The sequence below is a fragment of the Moschus berezovskii genome, chromosome 5, assembly GCF_049115385.1.
Source record: "Moschus berezovskii isolate FMDL1 chromosome 5, NW_MosBer_1.0, whole genome shotgun sequence".
Lineage (NCBI taxonomy): Eukaryota > Metazoa > Chordata > Mammalia > Artiodactyla > Moschidae > Moschus > Moschus berezovskii.
Window position 1 is genome coordinate 79,176,710 of NC_142464.1, and position 23,149 is coordinate 79,199,858.

Here is a 23,149-nt window from a genome sequence, read left to right on the forward strand (position 1 = left end):
ACCCTAGCCTCTCTCATTCAAATACCTATGTCTGAGAACTAAGCTTGCTTTATTATATTTTCTCCCTTGTTTTACAAAAGGTGAGGAGCTTAGGGAAGTTAAAAAGTAATAAAATATGGAGAAAAAGGGGCAACATTCGTTGCTAAGAGGTGTTCCTGTGTCTCTCTGCTTCTGTGCATTGTTGAGCTGCTGGGGAAGTGGTACCTTGCAGGAATAAGTTCCAGCCAGGCAGATGTGCAGTCAGCGGCACTATGGGCTCTCAGTGCCCTTTAGGAGCCAAGTCTTCCCCTGGTTTGATGGAAACATCTGTTGTAGACTGCAGACTCTTTAAGACTGGGCACGACATGGGAAGGAATACTTGGGGAGTTTGGGATGGACATGTGCACACTGATATTTTAAAATGGATAACCACCAAGGCTCTACTATATAGCATAGGGAACTCTACTCAGTGTTATGTGGCAGCCTGGATGGGAGGAGAGTTTGGGGGAAAACGGATACATGTATAGGTATGCCTGAGTCCCTTCTCTGTTCTCCTGAAACTTTCATAACATTGTTAATTGGCTATACCCCAATACAAAATAAAAAGTTTTTAAAAAAATAGTGGGCACAAGAGCCTCCATTTCCTTTTGTATCTCCCAACACGTGGCATAGTGTTGTGCTCCTGGGCATGTTTAGCCTTCTCTCTTCCTGGTCTTCCTAACAGACAGACAACAAGAGGGCCAGCCTGAAGTTTGCTTCATCACTGCTTGGAATCAGTAATGTCCTGAATAGGGAGGTATTTCAGGCGGAGAACTTCCCTGGTGGCTCAGATGGTGAAGCGTCTGCCTGCAATATGGGAGACCTGGGTTTGATCCCTGGGTCGGCAAGATCCACTGGAGAAGGAAATGGCAACCCACTCCAGTACCCTTGTCTGGAAAATCCCAGGGACGGAGGAGCCTGGTAGGCTATAGTCCATGGGGCCGCAAAGGGTCAGACAAGACTGAGCAACTTCACGTTCACTTTCACTTCCAGTGGAGAAAGGTTTTTTGCTGCAAAAGGTGCCCCTGTTTGTGTGGGGAAAACAGAAGGGTAGAGAGCCAGGAGGTTTGGGCCAGAGCCACAGAGAACACGTGCCACAGAGCCCAGGCTTTGGCTCAGCCCTCCAGCTGGTAGATGAGTGCTCACACTAGGGAGGGCTGCACCTCCTTTCTTCCCGTCTGTGTTTTTCCTTTCCTTTGCAAATGTTATGCGACAAAAGCAATTATACTAATTTCCTTCCCTGTGGGCTCAATTCTGGTTTTGACATGATGACTTGGAGGAGTTATTATGCTTTCTCCATATGGGAAAAACACCACCCAGCTGTGCGCGTGGTATATGAATCGGATGAGATGCCTGATTCTGTGTGTGTGGATGGTTCTGGTTGCCCACAGGTCGGATCCTGGGGTCTGGTGCATTTGGGAAAGTGGTTGAAGGAACTGCCTATGGATTAAGTCGGTCTCAACCTGTCATGAAAGTAGCAGTGAAGATGCTAAAACGTAAGTGCCCCTTTTCTGGAGATTTCTTAAACATGGAGATACTGAACTCAAAAATCACACAGCTAGTAAATGTCAGATTTAGGAGTAGATCTTGGTTCTTTCAACTCTAGGTTTTTTGCATATTTAGACTGTTGTCACTGAGGTTTATTTAGAGCATTCTGGTCACTTATATGTTGGAAAATCAAGTTATTTTTAGTAGCTTCTTTTTACCCTGCAGACTTGGGATAAGTTATTAGTGTGTAGACTGAGTTACTAGCCATTTCCCTTTGAGACTGTTGGTAAATAAAATGATGCCTAGTTGTAGGGTTAGCCATGCTTTTGGCTTTTTCTGGGAAATAAATAATTCAGTCGAACTGATGTATGATTTATTTCTTCAACAGCCACAGCCAGATCCAGTGAAAAGCAAGCTCTCATGTCTGAACTGAAGATAATGACCCACCTGGGGCCGCATTTAAACATCGTGAACTTGCTAGGTGCCTGCACCAAGTCAGGTAGGCTTGCTCACCTGAGAGTGAGGATTTTCCTAGAACACCTACCGTTGTGAAGACTGTCCAGGCTTTTTAATCCCCCACGCTGTACCTCCCGACATGCCAGCAAATGTCAGTCTGTTGAATGAGGTTGTGGACTGAGTTCCACTGAGGGAAGCTCCCTGTTCTTGAGCAGTCTTTTACCACTGTAGATACAGTAAGTTCATGGTTTCTCTGTTCTTCATGTTCATCTCCAACTGGTTTTGGACCCCACAGGCCCCATTTACATCATCACTGAGTACTGCTTCTATGGGGATTTGGTCAACTATTTGCATAAGAATAGGGACAGCTTCCTGAGCCACCATCCAGAGAAGCCAAAGAAAGAGCTGGACATTTTTGGATTGAACCCGGCTGACGAAAGCACAAGAAGGTAGGTGCAGAGACAGACGCTGCTGTGAATCACTGTCCTATGCATGCGTGCATGCTCAATTGCTTCAGTGATGTCTGACTCTTGTGGACCCCATGGACTGTAGTCCACGAGGATCCTCTGTTCATGGGATTTTCCAGGCAAAGATACTGGAGTGGGTTGCCATTTCTTCCTCCAGGGAGGAAATGTCTTATGAGCCTCACCAATGGAGACAACCCATGTCCTGATGGAGGTCGTGTCTACAGATTCAGGGCCAGGAGGTACCAAGACTTGAGGTCAACTACCCTGCTCCATCACCCCGTGACATGGTGCTGAGAGATACTCCATGTCTGTAGGTGTTTTAGACAGGATATCATGTTGGGGAAAGCTTTGCTGATAGGTTTGAATGAGAGGAAGAGTCGAAATCATCCTGGGAGCCAGTTGGTGTTTATGTGTGGTCCACTTCAGACTTCCAGATGTATCTCTGGCCAGGGAAGCCTCAGTGCTCATATCTTGTGAGAAACCATCTGAGCATTTACAAGTTTGAGACACTGGTCCTTGCTGAACCCAGGCATATCAGTCAGGCCAATGAAATGATTGCCACTGTAGATATCTAAAGTGACCGAAAAGATTGCTGTAGATATGACGTTCTGCAAGATCAAAATGTATGTGAATTCACTTCATATTAAATTACTCGATGGCTACCAAATTGGTGTTAAATTTATTGAGTAGAAGGAATCGTCTGTCCAAGCCACTTGGTCACGTGGTGAAGCTTTCTGGCCTGTGAACTGAAAAACAGAATAAAGACAGAGTTGAGCTGAGGTGGTCTGTGTGTTTGTGTGATCCTTGATTAATGCTCATCTGCCCGACAAGACCACCCTCGTGAAGGATGCGGGTGGCTGTGCTTTTGTTTTCCCTGCCACCCCTGTGCCCACCACTGTGTCACACATGGTGGGTACCTGGTCCTCATCTACTGAGTTATGGATGATCACTCCAGAGGGACACCCTGGATAAGGTTTCTTTTTCTGTTTTTACAGTTATGTTATCTTATCTTTTGAAAACAATGGTGACTACATGGACATGAAGCAAGCTGACACTACACAGTATGTCCCCATGCTGGAAAGAAAAGAGGTTTCTAAATACTCAGACATCCAGAGAGCGCTGTATGATCGCCCAGCCTCGTATAAGAAGAAATCCATGTTAGGTAAAGTTGTTTTTGCTTGTGCTTGGGGTGCTGAGATCTTCCAGTGGTTTAATATGATACTTAGAATACTCCGAAGGTGGTGAGCAGGCCTGGGAAGCAGGACTGTCAGGCCACATGGTCCCTAACTGCAGATCTGCACAACTGGGTCTGTGACATGTTTTTGCAGGTCTGGCCTGTAATTTTTTTCAACTAGAACTCATACTGGTTAAACTCTTTTTATTTATTTATCTGTGTTTGGCTGTGCTGGGTCTTCATTGCTCTGTGTGGGCTTTCTCTAGTTATGGTGACTGAGGGCTACTCTTTTGCGGTGTGCTACTCATTGTGTTGGCTTCTCTTGTTACAGAGTACAGTCTCTGGATGCCCAGGGTTCTGTAGTTGCGGCACACGGGCTTAGTTGCTGCAAGGAATGTGGAATTTTCCTAGACCTATGTCCTCTGCATTTGCAGGCAGACTCTTAATCACTGTAATACCAGGGAAGTCCTGGCTTGTGAATTGAAAAAAGGAAAAGAATAAAGACAGAACTAATATAATGAATTTTTCAGATTTTAAGTGTAATTTTATTTTATTTTGTCTGACTTTATTGAGCTATTGAGATATGACTGACATACAGGGCTGTATGCATTTAAGGTGTACAGTGTAATGATTGAACTTACATTGTAAATGATTACCACAATAAATTTCGTGAACATCCATTTTCTCACATAGATATAAAATAAAAGAAAAAGAAAAATTTTTTCCCTTGCGATGAGAACTTTTAAGATTTAGTCTCTTAAGTTTCATATATAAAATGTAGCAGTATTAATTATATTAATAATGTTGTACATTGCATCCCTGAATTGTACATTTTAAAATGTCATCATTTTAAAGAATTATTTATTCTGACATAATAGTATTCATTTTTTGGTTTAACATATCTTTTTTGTTTTAAATGAAGGTATGGTGGTAATTATTTTTTCTCAGTGCCCTTACTTGGAAACATTAAAATCTGGCAATCTTTTATTGATTCCTAATATTATTTTTAAAAATTCAATTATATAAATCTCTGATATCTGTGTTTAATAGCCCTAGCTGTTAGCTTTGCTAATGCACAATTTGTGATAGAAACTGAAAAGTGGACAGTTTGAGGTTATATTATCTGACAAGGGTGTTGGGTGTTTCTTTTGAATGTTGTTTGAAGGAAGATCTGTTTGTTTTCAAAGCAGATGAGCATGTGGCAGGGTTGATTGATTTATGAACTCCAGGGAGCCTAGCTGATGCCCATACCAGATGGACCACCCCACATCTGGTGGGGGGTGGCCCCTGCAGGGTTCTAGTCTAATCACAGGCTTGGAGCTGGGAGGAGGCTTTGGGAGAGATCTGACCATGCTTTGTCACATAATTTTGTATTACTGGGTCTGAGACCTCCCCTGTGTTCCGCCTAAAAGGTGTTGTGCTGCCATGGAAATTGTTTTGAAAGTCACTGATGTACTCTGGATGCTTTCAGGGTTCTTGAATGAAAGGTACAATCATTAAAGAAAAAAAAAAAAGAATGTGCTTGTTTTGCAAAGTGTAGTACATAATAATATTTTCCACTGCTGCAGCTCCAAGTTCCATTCACCTCTCAGTGCCAACTGGGTAAACTTCCAAGCCCTTTTAAAAGGTTGGCCAACGAGACTTGTCGGAACCAACACTTCCGCTCCCCTCCTGTATTGTTAAAAATAGTTTACATTGCTTCCCAGGACGGACCTGGCTCCAGATGTCAGGAGAACCTGATTCATGCTTAGCCCTGGCCCGGTTGGCAGGCAGACCATTGCTTTCTGGCTGGAAAAATGTGAATGGCTGCAGCTACTCTGTACTTGCCTGAGCTTTTTCAAAAAGTGCTGAGAGCTGCTGGCCTAGATTGCCTCCTTCCTCGAAAACCCTGGGACCCTTCCAGGCGGGACCAACTGGGGAAAGCGGGCAAGTTACAGAGAAAGGAACTACACGCAAAATCTTTGGCACTGAGCTTTAAGATTGCTACTCTAGCCTGATTGGTGGCTAAATTCATTCATAAAGTAAGCCAAGTACTATGAAGGTGGCTTTAAAAAGAAAAAAAAAAGCAATTCCTAGAAGCTGCTTTTTCGTAGAGGCTTCATGTACATTCATCATAGAAGATACGTGGGTATGGGTGTGGGTGTGGGTATGTGTTTTAAAGGTGGCTCTTGGGATTTGCTAAAGGAAAATTTGGGAGCCAAACAAGAACTAAAATATGTGTGAGAACCTATTAGACTAGTCATTATGGAGATATATATTTAAACCAAGTGTATGTATTTATGGATATATTTCTTTTTATTTATTTTTGAAATTAAAAACATTATTTACCTATGGCTGCACTGGCTTTCTCAAGTTGCAGCGAGTGGGGCCTCCTCTTCTTCGTGGTGCTTGGGCTTCTCATTGCGGTGGCTTCTGTCTTGTGGTGGAGCATGGGCTGTACAGCACATGGGCTTCAGTAGTTGTGGGTCTAGGGCTCTAGAGCAAGAACTCAGTAGTTGCGGCCCATGGGCTTAGTTGTTCCATGGCATGTGGAATCTTTCTGGACCAGAGATGGAACCTGTGTCTCCTGCATTGGCAGGTGGATTCTTTACCACTGAGCCACCAGGGAAGTCCACATTTCTTTTTAAAGAGGACATTTCTGGATAGTTTACACTGACCTGTGAGGTCTAGACACTATGAGAACATGATCGTAGGTGTGTTCTCTGGACAAGCCTCTGCAGCCTAATGAGTGGCCCAGCCTTGAGAGTGTCAAGGTGGCTGATGTTTCATGCTGTCCACTAGCGCCAACACACTTAATTTTTTTCCTGCAGACTCAGAAGTCAAAAACCTCCTTTCAGATGATAACTCAGAAGGCCTGACTTTGTTGGATTTGTTGAGCTTTACCTATCAAGTTGCCCGAGGAATGGAGTTTTTGGCTTCAAAAAATGTAAGTGTGTTCAGACAACAGAGACCTCTTTAGACCCAGGCCTCGCTCTGAGTGAGGTGAGCGTGGAAGGAGAGTTCTGGAGGAGCCAGTTGCCACGTTGCTTCTCGATACCCCTTCCCGGAAGGTGAGTGGGCCCTCCGGCAGGATCAGGAATCTACTTTTCTCCAGAGCTTTCTCCCTCTTGGGAGGCACTGGGTTGAAAGCCCGGGCGAGGTGAGCTCTGTGGGCCAGGACAGTCTTCCTGAGGTGTTCAGACACCTCCAAGTGTCCCCGTTAAGTGGCCAGGCTTGCAGGGGGCGTGCTATCCAGCGGCAGGTGGATTGACCCCCGTCCCGTCTTCCCTTTCTGTGCAGTGTGTCCACCGGGACCTGGCGGCTCGCAACGTCCTCCTGGCGCAAGGGAAAATCGTGAAGATCTGTGACTTTGGCCTGGCCAGAGACATCATGCATGATTCGAACTATGTGTCCAAAGGCAGTGTACGTGCCCCTGCCTCATTTGGCGTGCTTGCCCTCCCTTACTTGAATCTCTGAAAGCAGATGTTGCTTCTAGCCATTCACAGCCCAGGCTTTTAACATGAAGTCCATGACATTCATGAATGGGTTCCAGGGGTCAGTAGGCAAACCACAAGCTCTGCAGACAGACTGCCTGGGTGTGACACCGGCTCAGCACCTACTAGTGCAGGGCCTCGGGGCAAGTGACTTGGCCATTCTGTACCTTGGTTTCCCTAACTGTACCGGGGAAGTGTTATCAGTACCTATCTTCTGAGTTGCCGTGGGGCATTACATCAGCAGATTTGTATAAAATGCTGAGGACAGTGCCTGGCACTTACAAAGCAGCAAAGTATTAGCTATGAATATGTAAATTGTGCATTCATTTCCAAGGAGCGCACCCTTGGCGATTATCAAATTTTCAGATGGTGTCTGTGACCCTGAAATGTTAAAGCCATTTGAGTTAATACATCTTAGAGGCACAATTTCCTTAAAGATCATCATTCTGTTCTACATTTGAACCTTCTTCCCATTGTTTCTTGCAGTTCAAAAATGTAATTGGCTCTCAGTTCACTGGGTCTGTTCTTAATTTTGTTCCTACGAACACCTGGGAATAGGGGACAGGTCCATTTAAGGCTCATACCTTTGGGATAAAAATTCAGGATTAAGTATCTTTGGATGTCACTCCTTGGGAGGGCATAAGTGACAAGAGTGAGCACCCATCATTCATAAGATATGTATATAGAGCACCCAGTACTCTGGAAGGTGCCAGGCACTCTTCTAGTGCTGAGAGTACAGATACTCAGGCAGAGTGAAGTCCCTGGCCCAAGTTATTAGCTCCAAGAGAAGCCCTTTCTGTTTTTGCTGCTGTAGATTATTGACGCACATGCTGGGTTTAATGTCCTTCCCTTTGCCTGCAGACCTTTCTCCCTGTGAAGTGGATGGCTCCTGAGAGCATCTTTGACAACCTCTACACCACGCTGAGTGACGTCTGGTCCTATGGCATCCTGCTCTGGGAGATCTTTTCCCTTGGTATGGTCCTAATAGCTCCGCTTGTTTGGGTTGTTCTGGAACAACACTGGAAGGGAGACAATGTGTTTTTCAAGCTTTGGGATGTAAATAATGTTAAAATACCTGGTGTTAGTCAAGTGGCATGTAGCTGATTAACACGTTGTGCACTTAAGATGGCTAGTGTGTGTCCCAGCGGTCTGAGAAGGGGTCTTGGGGGTTGAGCCCTTGCCCCCGGCCTTTGCCTCCCTCTTTCCTTTGGGCTACATCAGAGGAACTTTCTCCCACTGGAGATGCACCTGATGACGTCCACTCCAGCCGCTTCTTCACCTTGGACTTCGGGTGAAGTGGGTTCACCAGGGGAGATCCCCCTCCCTGAGTCGCATCACTCCTGGCGATACATGTGCATGAGGGAAAGGGGATGGGAACTCCCTTCCTGGCCGTCATTCTGGAGGGGAGAGACCTCCCAGTCAGCCAGGCACCAGGTACTGAACACACAGGTCTTCCGTGCTACCAGTTAAGGGCCTTATAAGGGGATGACCGATGACCCTGACCTCGGACAGTTCAGCTGGGGAGATAAAACTTACACATTTAGTGATAATCTATGTGGTCCTGATTTTAAGTTGAAATAGAAGCCCAGGGAAAAGAGAAAGGAGTCCTGGAGTAGTTTTAGAAGGAGATTAAACTTGACCTCGGAAAAGGCAATGGCAAGCCACTCCAGTACTATTGCCTAGAAAATCCCATGGATGGAGGAGCCTAGTATGGATGCAGGAGCCTGGTAGGCTGCAGTCCATGGGGTCGCTAAGGCTCGGACACGACTGAGCGACTTCACTTTCACACATTGGAGAAGGAAATGGCAACCCACTCCAGTGTTCTTGCCTGGAGAATCCCAGGGAAGGGGGAGCCTGGTGGGCTTCCGTCTATGGGGTCACACAGAGTCGGACACGACTGAAGTGACTTAGCAGCAGCAGCAGAATTTTTGCTAGGGTTCTGGACTTGATCCACTTAGACGTCTTGGTTAAATTTTTTTTAAATGATTTATAGACTTGATCCACTTAGATGTCTTGGTTAAATTTTTTTTTATTGATTTATAGGTTACATTTAATTTAGAAATAGGATTATAAATGTAATAATAAGCAGTAACTTAAAGAATTGGTAAATGAATCGGTGAATACATGAATGCTTATCTCTAATCACAGCAAAGAAGAAAGTAGGCATTCTCTTTCAGTTGCTGCTAACTTTTAAAAAGATTTTGCATAGAATTCCTTTGAGTAATAGCAGTTCATTTTGGCTCCATAGATAGCCCTGAATTGCTTACAACATTTCCTTAAAGTAGCTCAACGTTGTGGTTTGTTTTGGAGGGTGGACTATTAAGTGGTGTGATGCAAGTAAGGCTTTGGTGTGTCCCTCTGTGTTTGTTTGGACTTTCCCTTTTGGTTAAATTTAAGATTTGGGCAGGGCTGTGAAATCAAGCAGATGGTAGCATTTGATTTCCTTGAAAGAACCGATACTTGAAAGTGGGGATCCCCAGACGTTTCCTAAAGGTGCTGTGTCACCCCAGGTGTTTCAGCAGTGTGCCACACACTTGTCAACCCTGGTTGTTTTCTTCTTGGCCTCTCAGGTGGCACACCCTACCCTGGCATGATGGTGGATTCTACATTCTACAATAAAATCAAGAGTGGGTACCGGATGGCCAAGCCTGACCATGCCACCAGTGAAGTGTGAGCCTCTCCCCATCCTGTGGGCCTGTGTTCATGCCTGATGGGTCTGTGGGGGTGGGGGTGCCCTGATCATCCTCTCCGTGCCCACTCTGAGTTCTGTGCTTCTCCAGCTACGAGATCATGGTGAAGTGCTGGAACAGTGAGCCAGAGAAGAGACCCTCCTTTTACCACCTGAGTGAAATTGTGGAGAATCTGCTGCCTGGACAATATAAAAAGGTTTGTCTGGGCCTCTTTAGATGGGTGGGTGGCAAGGGATGGGCAAGGGGAGGAGACAACAGCTGGTTATGTGAGCGAGCAGTACTGTTCAACACTATTTTAATGGAACATTTTCAAAGGAGGAAAAAGATTGTGTGATCCAGTGGCTGGGGCTTCATGCAGTGCTCCCCAGGCCCTTGGTAGCAGTGATGAATGGAAACCCTCCCCTTCCTGCACGGCTCTCATTCATCCTAAGTGCAACACCTGTAAGCACTTTATTCTCCAGATGTTTGAGTATCTAAAGCTACTGTGCAGTTAGTCTCAGGGCATCCACAGCCATTAAATCGCTAATTTGAATGCACTTAAATCCATGCAAAATTGGCTTTTGCCAGCTGACTGGAAGGAACAACCTCAGCTGTTATCTGTGGTTCCAGCTGATTTTTTGTGGAATAGGAAGCATTGTTCAAAGGAACAAATGTAATTTCATGGAACCAAGCAGGATATGGTAATGAATGAAGCAACTTTCTGCTGAGATGCTGAGAAGGAAACCCAGGCACAATTTCTTAGATTCAGATTAGTTGCCATGTAGGCTTTACATACTTAATGCTTCTCTTCCTTCTTCTCAAGGAAGAGCAGTGTTAGCTGAACTGGAAGTTAAATACTTTTGTTTATTGATTATCTCACTGCCCATTACAATTGCCGTTAAGTGAGGCAGCAGGAAGGCAGAAGGAAGGAGATTAACCATAGGAAAGTCAAAGACACTCTGGTTGGTGAAGATGTATTGATGGGAACAAACTGGAGCTCTTGTTTATGGAGCCTGTTTAGATCAATGGTCCCTAAGTTTTTAATTAGATTTCTCCAGTGTATAGGGATCAAGAAAGTTTCGGGTATGTTGCTCCCAGGGGAAGCCCTAGTCACCTCTTATGGGAACCCATCAAAGCCTCAGAGAGACCATCTGATGGTAATTCCAGAGAAGGGAATGTGTATGGGGACACAGTAGTAGCTACTGACTTGCAGAATGGCTTCTTGGTATCTCAAGACCTACCAGCAGGAGATCTCTGCCAATGGTGGCCCTTTCTTCATGTTCCACATCTCTGGGGACAGTTGACATCTGATTCTCCTTCAGTGGTCCAAACCCCACATCTGTGAGGTTGTTTGGAAAGACAGACAGTTAAACAATAGTAAGTTCTGAGCGTCTGCATTCTTTTTTGCAGTTCTGTCAATAACCCTTGAGTAACTGTGTGAAATCAATGTTTGCAGAGTTATGAAAAGATCCACCTGGATTTTCTGAAGAGTGACCATCCCGCTGTGGCACGCATGCGCGTGGACTCCGACAACGCCTACATTGGCGTCACCTACAAAAATGAGGAAGACAAGCTGAAGGACTGGGAGGGTGGCCTCGACGAGCAGAGGCTGAGTGCAGATAGCGGCTACATCATCCCTCTGCCCGACATCGACCCTGTTCCTGAGGAGGAAGACCTGGGCAAGAGGAACAGACACAGGTAGGAGCTCCCAATGCCAGCTTCCGCCGACACCTGAAGGGAAGGAGCCATTGCCCCCATGAGGCCCTCCCAGTGGTCTGGTCAGTCTGTTTTGGGGGAGCCAGTGGCAGAACCTCAAGGGGTCTGTGAGTTTTGAAAATGCTTCCCAGATGATTCTTGAGAAAATTTTTGTTCTTTGAAATTTACTCTAGTGTAGTTGACTTACAATATTTATTATGTCAGGTGTACAACATGGTGATTCAATATTTTTATAGATTACATGCTATGTGAAGTTACTAAAAATATTGACTATGTTCCTGTGCTGTACTTTGTATCCCTGTGACTTATTTATTTTATAACTGGTAGTTTGTACCTCCTAATCCTATTCACCTACTTTGTCCCTACCTCCACCCCTCCCCCCTCTGGTAGCCTCCAGTTTGTTCTCTGTATCTGTGAGTCTGTTTCTGTTTTATTTGTTCTGTTTTTTAGATTCTGTATACAAGTGAAAATACATGGTATTTGTCTGATTTATTTCATTAAGCAAAATACCTTCCAGGCCTATTTGTTTTGCTGCATATGGCACGATTTCACTCTTATGGCTGAGTCATGTCTCATTGTGTGTATATGTATGTACTGTATCTTCTTTATCCTTTCATCTGTTGATGGGCACTTAGCTTACTTTCATATCATGACTATCATAAATAATGCCCTTATGAACGTTGAGATGCATGTCTTTTTGAATTAGTGTTTTCATTTTCTTTGGATAAATACCCAGAAGTGGAATTGCTGGACTATATGGTAGTTCTAGGGGGGCTTCCCTGGTGGCGCAAGTGGTAAAGAATCCACCTGCCAATGCAGGAGACATAAGGGACATGAGTTTGATCCCTGGGTCAGGAAGATCCCCTGGAGGAGGGCATGGCAACCCACTCTAGTATTCTTGCCTGGAGAATCCCATGAACAGAAGAGTCTGGTGGGCTACAGTCCATAGGGTTGCAGAGTCAGACACAACTGGAACGACTTAGCACACACATGATAGTTCTATTTTTAATTTTTTGAGGAACCTCCATAATGTTTTCCATAGTGACTGCATTAATTTACATTCCCACCAACAATGTGCTGCTGCTGCTGCTGCTGCTAAGTCGCTTCAGTCTTTTCCAACTCTGTGCGACCCCATAGACGGCAGCCCACCAGGCTCCCCTGTCCCTGGGATTCTCCAGGCAAGAACACTGGAGTGGGTTGCCATTTCCTTCTCCAAACAATGTACTAGGGTTCTCTTTTTCCCTTATCCTTGCCACGCTTATTATTTTTTGTCTTTTTGATGATAACCATTCTGACAGGCATGAGGGGAGAGCTCATGGTTTTGATGTGCATGTCTCTGATGATTAGTGATGTGGACCACCTTTTCATGTGCTTGTGACCATCTGTATGCCTTTGAAAAGATCCCTATTCAGGTCCTGTGTCTATTTTTTTAATTGTACTGTTTTTTTTGATGTTGAGTTGTATGAGGTCTTTATTTATTTTGGTTATTAATCCCTCATCAGACATATGTTTTGCAAATGTCTTCTTTCATTCAGCAGGTTCACTTTTTATTTTATTGATGGTTTCCTTTGCTCTGCAAAAGCTTTTTAGTTTGATCAAGTCCCATTTTTTTATTTTTGTTTTTGTTGCTCTTGGCTGAGGCGACAGATCCAAAAAAATATTGTTAAGACCAATGTCTGCCTTTATTTGCCCCTTTAAGCTGGTGGAGGCATAGGACAGGGAGGAACATGCTTCCCTGATGGAGAACCTTTGACCTAAATCCTCAGGTAATTTGATCAAACTGACACAGCAGTTGTGAATTATTGAAGTAATATAAGCCTCTCTTGCTGGCTTCTTAATTAGTCACTGGGACTGAGGAACAAGTTGAGAGACTGGTTGTACTGGGCTATCTGATGCTACGTCAGTGGTTCTTAATCCTAGTTGCACACTGGGACCACCTGGGGAGATTTGAAACCTGCTGCTGTACAAGCCTCACCTGGACCAACATATTATAATCTCAGTGAGGCCCAAGTACTCTTTGGCTGATTTGTGTTGTTTTCCTGTTTAACTTTGTATCATGGAAGACTTCTAACATGCATGGTTCAAGTAAAATCGTGAACTGTCAGGTGCCCATCACTCAACTTCAGCATTTTTGAACTCATGACCAGTCTGTTGTATAACTTGCATAACCGTATCTACTCCATCACTTCCCTCTGCTGCTAAGTCACTTCAGTCGTGTCCGACTCTGTGCAGCCCCATAGATGGCAGCCCACCAGGCTCCCCCGTCCCTGGGATTCTCCGGGCAAGAACACTGGAGTGGATTTCACTTCCCTCTAGATTGTTTTAAAGCAGATCCTAGACATCATATCATTCCATCCATAATATTTCAGCATATATCTCAAAAAAATAAGGGCTCTGTTTTTTAAAATAACTATAGTTACTAGAAACAGCTCCAGTACCATTATTTCATGCCCCCAATTGTCAGTAAATAGTGAGGAGCATCAGATATTCAGTCTGTGTCCACATTCCCTTGATTCTCACAAATACTATTTTACATTTGGCTTGTCCTATTCAAGACCCAAGTAAGAGTCACACGACACATTGCCATTGGTTGATAGAGCCATATACATTTGTCCTGCCTCTTTTTGCCCCTTTGAACATTATTTCTGTAAAAACAGAGCATTTGCCTGTAGAGTTCCCACTCCCACGTTCAGAATTTTTCTGCTTGCTTTACTGTTGTGTGTTTTATCATATGCTTCTGTCTCCTATATTTGTTGTAATTTGGTAGTAGTCTAGAGGCTTGATCTGACTCAGTGGATTTTTGCCAAGTGTCCTGAAAGATGATGCTGTGTTTAGGAGGTGCATACTGTATGGTTGTCTCTATTTTTGTGACAATAACAGCCATTGGTGATTGTCCCTAGACCTATTAATTCATTACCAAAGTGATACGAATGCACAGCCATGACCAGAACCATTGGTTCACATGGTCCAGATGGAGGGGCCACGCTCTAATCCTTTCTCTCTTTCCATAACCCTGGGACAGAGGCAGGAGAAGGTGGTGATAGTGGCCCTTGGATCAAGGTCCAAGTTGCTTATGAGCTTCTTTCTCTCTGTTCCCTTCTTTATTCAGGTTAGTTCTGTCTCTTCTACATTCAGCTAACTACATATAAATACTTAGGCAGAAGCACATAGCATTATTATTTTGGAAGCTTATAGTTGTGATTTCTTAACCAATTTAGTTGTAAGATATAGACAACCTTGTTTATTTGTATGCACCAGGTAATTTTAAAAAGTATAAAATTATTTTTGTTTTTGACACATGAGATTTGGAGATGGGGGGAAAGTGGCCTGTTGGACTTACCTCTCTATTTATCCTCTGCTTAGAACAATTTTTAAATGTGTTTGTGTTCCTTTAGCAAGCAGTGCTTCTCCAAATTTTGGGTAGTTTTTGTAGAATTTCATGGGGATAGAAAGGAGGGCCTTGGAGCACTTTACCCCAGATCTGTCATCTATTTGGTTACACTGAGTTTGAGGGATCTGAGTAGTTCAACTATAAAAAAGGGTTCTGCTTCTAAACAAAGTTAGAAAATTGTATTGGAATAAATAACATTAGAAAGATGCCAAGGAATTGTCCTGGGGGGATGCACAAAGCTGAACTTAAGAATTTAGCACCTATTCCACAGAGAGAACAATTCTGGTTGGTAGGTAGCTGGAACTTCTGTAAGGGTGATACATTTGGTTTTCTTTGAATCACACAAAGTATGTCCCAGATGACTGCACTGGGTCATTGAGAACAGTCCTGACAGGTGGGCTGAGATGGTGAGTGTGTTCACTTGGGCTGCCGTAACACAGTACCACAGACAAAGGGGCTTGAACAACAGGAATCTATTTCTCCCACTCTTGGAGGCTAGAATTTCAAAATCAAGGTGTTGGTGGGTTTGGTTTCTCCTGAAGCCTCTCTCCTTGGCTTGCACATGGCCACCTGATCACTGTCTTCACACAGGCTTTTCCTGTGTGTGCATCTCTGGTGTCTCTTCCTCTTCTTAAGACACCAATCCTACTGGGGTAGGGTCCCATCCTCATGACTTCATTTAACTCTAAGTATCTCCATAAAGGCTTTGTCTCCTCATTTGGTCACATTTGAGGGTTGAGACTTCAACATAGGAATTTGGCAGGATACAACTCAACCTGTAAAAGCTGGGATGCTCTGTGTAGGCAGGCTGGAGTGAGCATGGTGGTCTTGTGGAAGTCCTTCCCCAGGCACAGGAGGCTTGGCCTTGGATGGTGAGTGAGCCTGAGGAAGACAGGGCCTTGCTTCAGAGGACTTGGGGTGTTAGGTCAGAGCCTGTCTGGAGCCAGGCCCTACACGGTGGATACTGTGACTCAGGAATCAGAAATAAATGCAGTCATCAGCATCAGGACCACCTTGAAGCCCGGTGAGCAGCAAGGATGATGTGGTGCTGAGTCTCAGTAGAAGACTGTGCCCACACTCCAGCCACTGGCCGAGGTCCCAGGAACTGGGTCTGGCTTCCTGGGGAGAGAGGCTGCCAGGACTGGATAGTTATTAAGACCCCCCAAGTGGACTGGGGTTCACAGTGAGGCTCTAGAACCAAGGTGGAAGTGGGCGTGGGGAGGATGAAGTGCAGACTGGGAATTGAGCAAAAGCTCAGTCTTGAGCTTTGCCCATGTTGGGGTTTGTGAAGGGGAACCTCAGTCCAGTAGTGCCGTCGGTTCTAAGAACTCTCTGGGCCACAGGGGCCTGGTGGTAGAGGGCGGCAGACCGTTTCCTGTAGGCTTCTGTTGGCCAGTCTTAGTTCTCTGCTTGGAAACTGACATGAAAAGGAGGGAGAGAGAATGAGGGTCCAGCCTGGCCTGTTGGGCAGGAAACAGCGGAAAGGGTCGAGAACCCCTGTTTGGCGTGCGTGTGGGAGACTCCGTCCTGTGGTGTGGCTGCCCAGCCAGTGGTAGGGCTTTTGTACCATGTGTGGAGTGTGGTGCTATTTAGCCCCACCATGAGGAGGGGAAGCCACAGTCCGGCCTGTCAGCAGATGAAAATCTGCTAGAGCTAAGTGAAAGTGTTAGTTGCTCAGTTGTGTCCAACTCTTTGTGACCCCGTGGACTGCAGCCTGCCAGGTTCATGGGATTTTCCCTGTTCATGGAAAATCCCTGTTCATGGGATTTTCCAGGCAAGAATACTGGAGTGAGTTGCCGTTCCCTTCTCTAGGGTATCTTCCTGACCCAGGGATTGAACCCAGGTCTCCTGAATTGCAGGCAGATTCTTTACCTCCTGAGCCACCAGGAAAGCCCACTTGAAGCTAAAAGAGATACAAAAAATTTAGCAATACAAGGCAGGATACCGATAAGATAGTAAGAGTTCAGAGAAGGCAAGGCACCAGGTGACAGTGACAGTCTGGAGGCCCTAAAGAATATCTTCTAAAAGATGTTTGTGAAAAATTTTAAATATCCAGAAAAATGGAAAGATTACATCTACCACTTAGATTTAGCTGTTGGGGTTGCGGAGAGTCGGACACGACTGAGCGACTGAACTGAACTGAACTGAACTGAACATTTTATCACATTTGCTTTACATAAATATGATATGTATACATACATGTGGGCTCCCTCAGTGGCTCAATGGTAAAGAATCCTGAATTGCAGGAGACACAAGAAATGCAGGTTCAGTTTTTTTTTTAATATTTATTTATTTTTTTTACGGCTGTGCTGAGTCTTCACTGCTGCATGCAGGCTTTCTCCAGTTGCAGGGAGCGGGGGCCACTTTCTAGTTGCGGTGCATAGGCTTCTCACTGCAGTGGCCTTTCCTTGTGGCGGAGCACAGGCTCTAGGGTGCTCGGGCTTTGGTAGTTGAGGCACACGGGCTCAGCTGCCCCATGGCATATGGGATTCTCCTGGACGAGGGATCGAGAAAGTGTCTCCTGCCTTGCAAGGTAGGTTCTCAACCACTAGACCACCAGGGAAGCCCCTGGGTTCAGTTCTTGAGTCGGGAAGATCTCCTGGAGAAAGAAATGACAATCTGCTCCAGTGTTCTTGCCTGGGAGATCCCATGGACAGAGGAGCCTGGTGGACTGCAGTCCATGGGGTTGCATATGTGTGTGTGTGTGTATTCAGTTGCTAAGTCGTGTCCGACTCATGCTTTCTGACTCTAAAACTCCCCTCTCAGATGCTCCTCTAGTAAGTAAAGAGCCTTCACCTGGACTTCCAGGACTCAAGGGGATTGGATGTATGAGGAGGACATTCCTGGGTCATGGGGTGAGATCCTGAGATCACAGTTTGGGCATTCAGGAGGTTGCAGGGCTAGTAAGTGACTGACTCAGCTAAACTTTGCCCCTGATTTCATCCCTCTGCTTTTCTTCCCCAGACCTTTTGATCTGGCACTGCTTGTTTTCTCTTCCACTGGAGTTGAGTAGGGAGAGTAGAAATGGTCACAGCTTGTTAGCAACTCTGGAAGATTTGGCAGAAGAAAAGGGAAATTGAAATGTGGAGATGACCATGTGGCCCACTGCAGTGGTGGGGGCTGCTTCTGGCTTGGTGGAAGAATCATGCCTGGCTGAGCAGCCTGGATTCAAAAGCCAAAGGATGTCACAGGAAGAGCTCCTTTGCCTTTGGGAGGCCACCTTGGAAACACCACCGTATTCTAGTTAGTCTGATCGTGATTTTTCCTATTCTTTCCCTCTTCCAGCTCACAGACCTCTGAAGAGAGTGCCATTGAGACAGGTTCCAGCAGTTCTACCTTCATCAAGAGAGAGGACGAGACCATCGAGGACATCGACATGATGGACGACATTGGCATAGACTCCTCGGATCTGGTGGAGGACAGCTTCCTGTAACTGGCAGATTCGGGGAGGGGGCGGGACTTCCACTCCTGGACCCACCTTGGATCCTTTTAAGAAAACCACTTTATTGCAATGCAAAGTTTGAGAGGAGGACTTGGATGGTGTATAAAGAGAAGTTCCCAGCCAATGGCCTTGGGAGCCTTCTAAAGATGAATGATTGGGATATTTTGAAATGAACATTTTTGGCATTGCCTCTGGCAGTGTTTCAGTAGCATCTCATTGGCATGTGAAGTTTGGAGGTAGATGGACAAGGAAATCATGGGCCATGGAAGATGGACTTTGTGTTTCAAGGGCATTGGTGAGATTCCAACAGACACAACTTTTACTGCAACAAAACTCCAGAATTGTAATTATGTAAATAACTCTAACCAAGGATGTGTTTTGATTTGTATTAACTTCTCTGGACTTCTGGAGAGACCACTCAGTCCATCCATGTACTTCCTGCTTGAAACCTGGTATCAGCTGCTGTTGAACTTTCTTACGAAGTACATGCAAAACCACTTTTAAACCTTAAAAGGTACTGGTACTATAGCATTTTGCTGTTTTTTTTTTTTTAGTGTTGAGGAGATAAAGGATAATTAACCAACTTTGTTTATTAGATTTGGGTCATTTATAAACCCAACAACTCATATTGTAATCTACGTTTATAATAATACTACTGTTATCAGTAATTCTAAATGTGTAATATGTAACATGTTTTCCCTACAGAAAAAGCACAATTTAAAAAAAATCCTTACTAAATAGGTGACAAGTCTGACAGTTTTTGACATTCTATTAAATAACTCGTTTCTCTATAAAATATGGTTATAGCTTTAGTGGATGAAATTTAGTTGAACATAGAAAAGAAAATAAAAGTAGTGTCTTCCAGGAAGTCAGAGTTTTTAACTGTACTGAGTAGGTTCCCTAATCCATTGTACTAAAAAAAAATTAACTGCCCTTTAAAGTAATGACATTGGAAATAAATAAACAAAACCCCTAGATCCTAAAGGTCCTCAATATTAAGGCAGGGGTCTGTGCCTAACATGACTTCTCATGTTATTGCCCAGTGGAAAGGTGTTTATCAGCAAAAAGACTGGATTTGCAGAGGTTTGTTCATGCCTCGTGATAACTCTGGTGCATCTCAACACATGTATATATTTTTAATTTTGTGAACCCTGAAAAATTCAGAAGGATGCCCTGAACTGGAGCTCCCTTCCTTTGTCTCTTACCCTCAGGAGAAACAGTTTGAAACAATAAAGGCATTGTTCAGAGAAGGTGCTGTGTGCCTTAGCCCGGACCCTTTGTCACCGTATGTAACTGGCAACCAGAATTACCAGATTCTACATCCCCATCCCAGAGATTCTGAATTATCAGTTCTAGGGGAGCAGAGACCTGTGTTTTTATAAACATCCTGGCTGTTCTGGTCAGCCAGATTTGGGGAACACTGGCATAGATGACAGGAAGTTGCCATGGGAAGAAATAATTTGAAATTAGGAACTAGGCTAGAGATCAACCATATAAGAAGCCTACTATCTAAATATTTGGCTTTGGGTCAGTGACATTTAATGCCATATATCTAGTAATTGCTACCCTTAATTTTGGACAGGGAGGCCTGGCGTGCTCTGATTCATGGGGTCGCAAAGAGTCGGACACGACTGAGCGACCGAACTGAACTGAACTGAACTGAACCCTTAATTTTACTTTCCAATCCTGGCTGAGACGGAGCAAGCCAAATCTTGGTTTGGCAGATCTTCTCCCTGCTTAGGGGGAACTGAGCTCTCTCCCCACCAACTTCCCCTCAAAAGGCATGTACAAAAATGATGCAAGTCAGTGTACCAAGTCTCTGTATGATCAAGTCAATATTTTGGTGAAATTTTTTTTTTTAAGTTTTACTGATATTTTGGGGTTAGATGGGAGGACAAATTGTCACATCCATCCAAACTGTCAAACTGGTCATTGTGGGTTCATCGGCATTCTTTGCGATACCACTTAATTGCTGACACCCTATGAATGCAACATAGACTGTGATTACTGCAATCACTGTGTATGCTCCTGGCAGGTGATGCTTTGGGAGATGTAGAAGCAATAACAAGGTGCTTGACTACCTACTGGTGTAATCTCAATGCAAGCCCCACCTTCTTCATGGTAAGTGTGAAGGCTGAGCCAGATTGGCCGATGAAGAAAGAAAACCTGATGAGGTTCTGTAGAGCCACTTAGACTTGAAATACATTTGTGTTTCTAGAATCACAGCTCAAGCACTCTGCTGATCACTCCCTTTCCCTCTTCCTCATACAGCCTCCTTTTATTGGTGCTTTGCATTTTGATGTCCTTTGAATCTTGCATGATATCATGGGGCTGGATGAAAATTCTCAGACCAGCAGGTTCTAGTCCTAATGAATGATCTCACCTTAGTTTTTATATGGCAGCATTTTTTTTTTTCTTAAGTAATGTTTTCAGTGTATCACAGATTTGTTTCCTTTTTGGCCTCCTGCAAAGACCCCAGATGAAAATTTGTCAATCCTTCCTGCTTTCTATTTTTATGAAGACAATCAAAGTTGGCCTGAGAAACACAATTTGTGATTTTTAAAAAAATGATTGATGATGTCCTTAAAATGTGGTCTGCCAATCTGTACAAAATGGTCCTATTTTTGTGAAGAGGGACGTGAGATAAAGTGATGTTATACATCAATATGTATATATGTATTTCTATATAGACTTGGAGAATACTGCCAAAACATTTATGACAAGCTGTATCACTGCCTTTGTTTATATTTTTTTAACTGTGATATTCCCCACAGGCACATTAACTGTTGCACTTTTGAATGTCCAAAATTTATATTTTAGAAATAATAAAGAGAAAAATACCTAAACGTTTCCAAAACAGTGGTGTGGTGAATGTTCAAGAACTAACTTGGTAGGAAGGGTCTACCAATACAATTGTATTACAAATGCCCCTGTTCATTGTTTTTGTTTTAAAACATGTAAATGAAGATCTTTATATTTCAATAAATGAGATATATATAATTTAAAGTTATGCTAAGGTTTTAGCATTTTTGTCTTTAACAGTATAAATGAAAGCAATCCTGTTTAATTTACTTGCTCAGTGACATCCCAATAGGACTCTGTATTATGGTTTTAGTGAAATTAGTGGAGAATTGTAGATTTAAACATTATTTGAGTTAGTTCTCAGACCCAGCGTTTAACTTAAAGTTGATGGCACTTGGCTCATTGACCTTGTCTTTTGTTTGTTTTAGCAGCATTTTGTGCATTTTTGCCTGTACATGGGATACAGGACTGCATTGACTCCGGACACCATTCAAACACTGCAGACGTGCATAAAATAAACGATTAAAGTCTTTTTTGACCGTATCTACTTCCCTGTCCCTTTCCTATTTCTCAAAGGCAGAATTATATTTTTGTGGTTTTTTTTATCCTTTCAGTTCCCCTTTTGTGCATCTGCTTATATACATACACATGTACCCATCTGCTTTATATTTTACCTAAATGGGATTGTACTTTACATAATGCTTTGTAATGTGCTTTATTCTTTTTCCTTCTTTTTTTTAAAAATACATTTCATTTTTTAAAACAGCATTTTAAAATTCACAGCACAATTGAGCAGGAGTACAGATTTCCTTCATACCCCCTCCCCGCCACATGCTTAACTTAGCTTCCCCCATCATTATCCTCCCCCACAGAGTGGCACCTTTGTTACAATCGATGAACCTACACTGACACATCTTTATCACCAGAGTCCATGGCGTTTTTTTATTTTTTAATATTTATTTATTTTGGCTACACTGGATCTTAGCTGTGGCATGTGAACTTCTTAGTTGCAAGTATGGGATCTAGTTCCCTGACCAGGGAACAAACCCGGGCTCCCTGCATTGGGAGCTCAGAGTCTTACCCACTGGAGCACCAGGGAAGTCCCAGTGTTTTTTCTTTAAGTGCCATCTTTTAGAGAGCTCTGTCAGAAGTATATATAGATAGGCCTTCCTCATTCTTTATCAACTGCATAGTATCCCATGGTGTACATGTACCATAATTTATGTAATCATTTTCTGTAGATAGATTTATAGTTTCTAATCCTGTGCTATTTAAATGACTTCACAGTCATCCTTGCACATACATCCTTGTGGACATATAGTAGTGTTTCATAGAATAGATTCCTGAAAACAAATGGCTATGTGAAAGAGTGCAGAAATAAATTGATGTTGAGCCCAAGCCTTCATATGATTGTCACAGTAAATTCTTGAATGTCTGCGTGTGAATCACCTGCTTTACTGATTACCTGCAGTTTGCTCGGGTTTCCTCTGCCTCACATGGCTCGCTGTGATGTGATACGTGTGGGAAGATGTGGGTTTTGTATCTGAAGCACATGGAAACAAAAGACTAGGGATTAAAAAAAGGTGCAACTCACCGTATTTTCGACTCATGGATAATGGAAATTGATTATGTTGTTAATTGAAATATACTTCTTATTCCAACATAAGTCCTTATTGCCCACATTCAGGTAGCCTGCAGACTAAAGCCCACCTCCTTGGAGTTAAAGCTGAACGGAGCTTGGGTGTAGGTTAGGTGTTGGCTCAGCCTCTGGTTTCAGCCCCAGGAGGGAAACAGATCTTCAGGAACAATAATTCCGCTGATTAAACAATAGCTGACTAATCTAGCATCAAATCAGTGCTCCAAGCCTGCCCAGAGATCTTTTTGTTCTCCTTTTCAAGGTATAATTCTGTCTCTTAATTTAATGCAGGCAATTCTGTCTACTTTATACAGTCATGATAATAAAAATGAGTTTTACTGTTGGAAGGTTTTAAAACTTTTCAGAGATCCTTGTCACCTTTACTTACGTTGAATCTTACAGTAGTGCTTTGAGGCA

General features: G+C 43.7%; 1 protein-coding gene across 4 annotated transcripts in view; it reads left to right on the top strand.

Moving 5' to 3' along the window:
* PDGFRA (platelet derived growth factor receptor alpha) overlaps window positions 1–22,046 on the top strand; it is a 50,312-nt gene extending 28,266 nt beyond the window's left edge. For all 4 annotated transcript variants that reach the window (XM_055435040.2, XM_055435039.2, XM_055435042.2 and 1 more), the window contains 11 exons: window positions 1,410–1,514; window positions 1,895–2,005; window positions 2,258–2,411; window positions 3,425–3,591; window positions 6,414–6,529; window positions 6,883–7,005; window positions 7,938–8,049; window positions 9,647–9,746; window positions 9,857–9,962; window positions 11,202–11,443; window positions 18,138–22,046. In XM_055435040.2, the coding sequence (XP_055291015.1) occupies window positions 1,410–1,514; window positions 1,895–2,005; window positions 2,258–2,411; window positions 3,425–3,591; window positions 6,414–6,529; window positions 6,883–7,005; window positions 7,938–8,049; window positions 9,647–9,746; window positions 9,857–9,962; window positions 11,202–11,443; window positions 18,138–18,285 (1,484 nt within the window). In that variant the 3' untranslated portion in view covers window positions 18,286–22,046. The remainder of the gene's footprint in view (window positions 1–1,409; window positions 1,515–1,894; window positions 2,006–2,257; window positions 2,412–3,424; window positions 3,592–6,413; window positions 6,530–6,882; window positions 7,006–7,937; window positions 8,050–9,646; window positions 9,747–9,856; window positions 9,963–11,201; window positions 11,444–18,137) is intronic.
* Window positions 22,047–23,149: the final 1,103 nt, after the last annotated feature.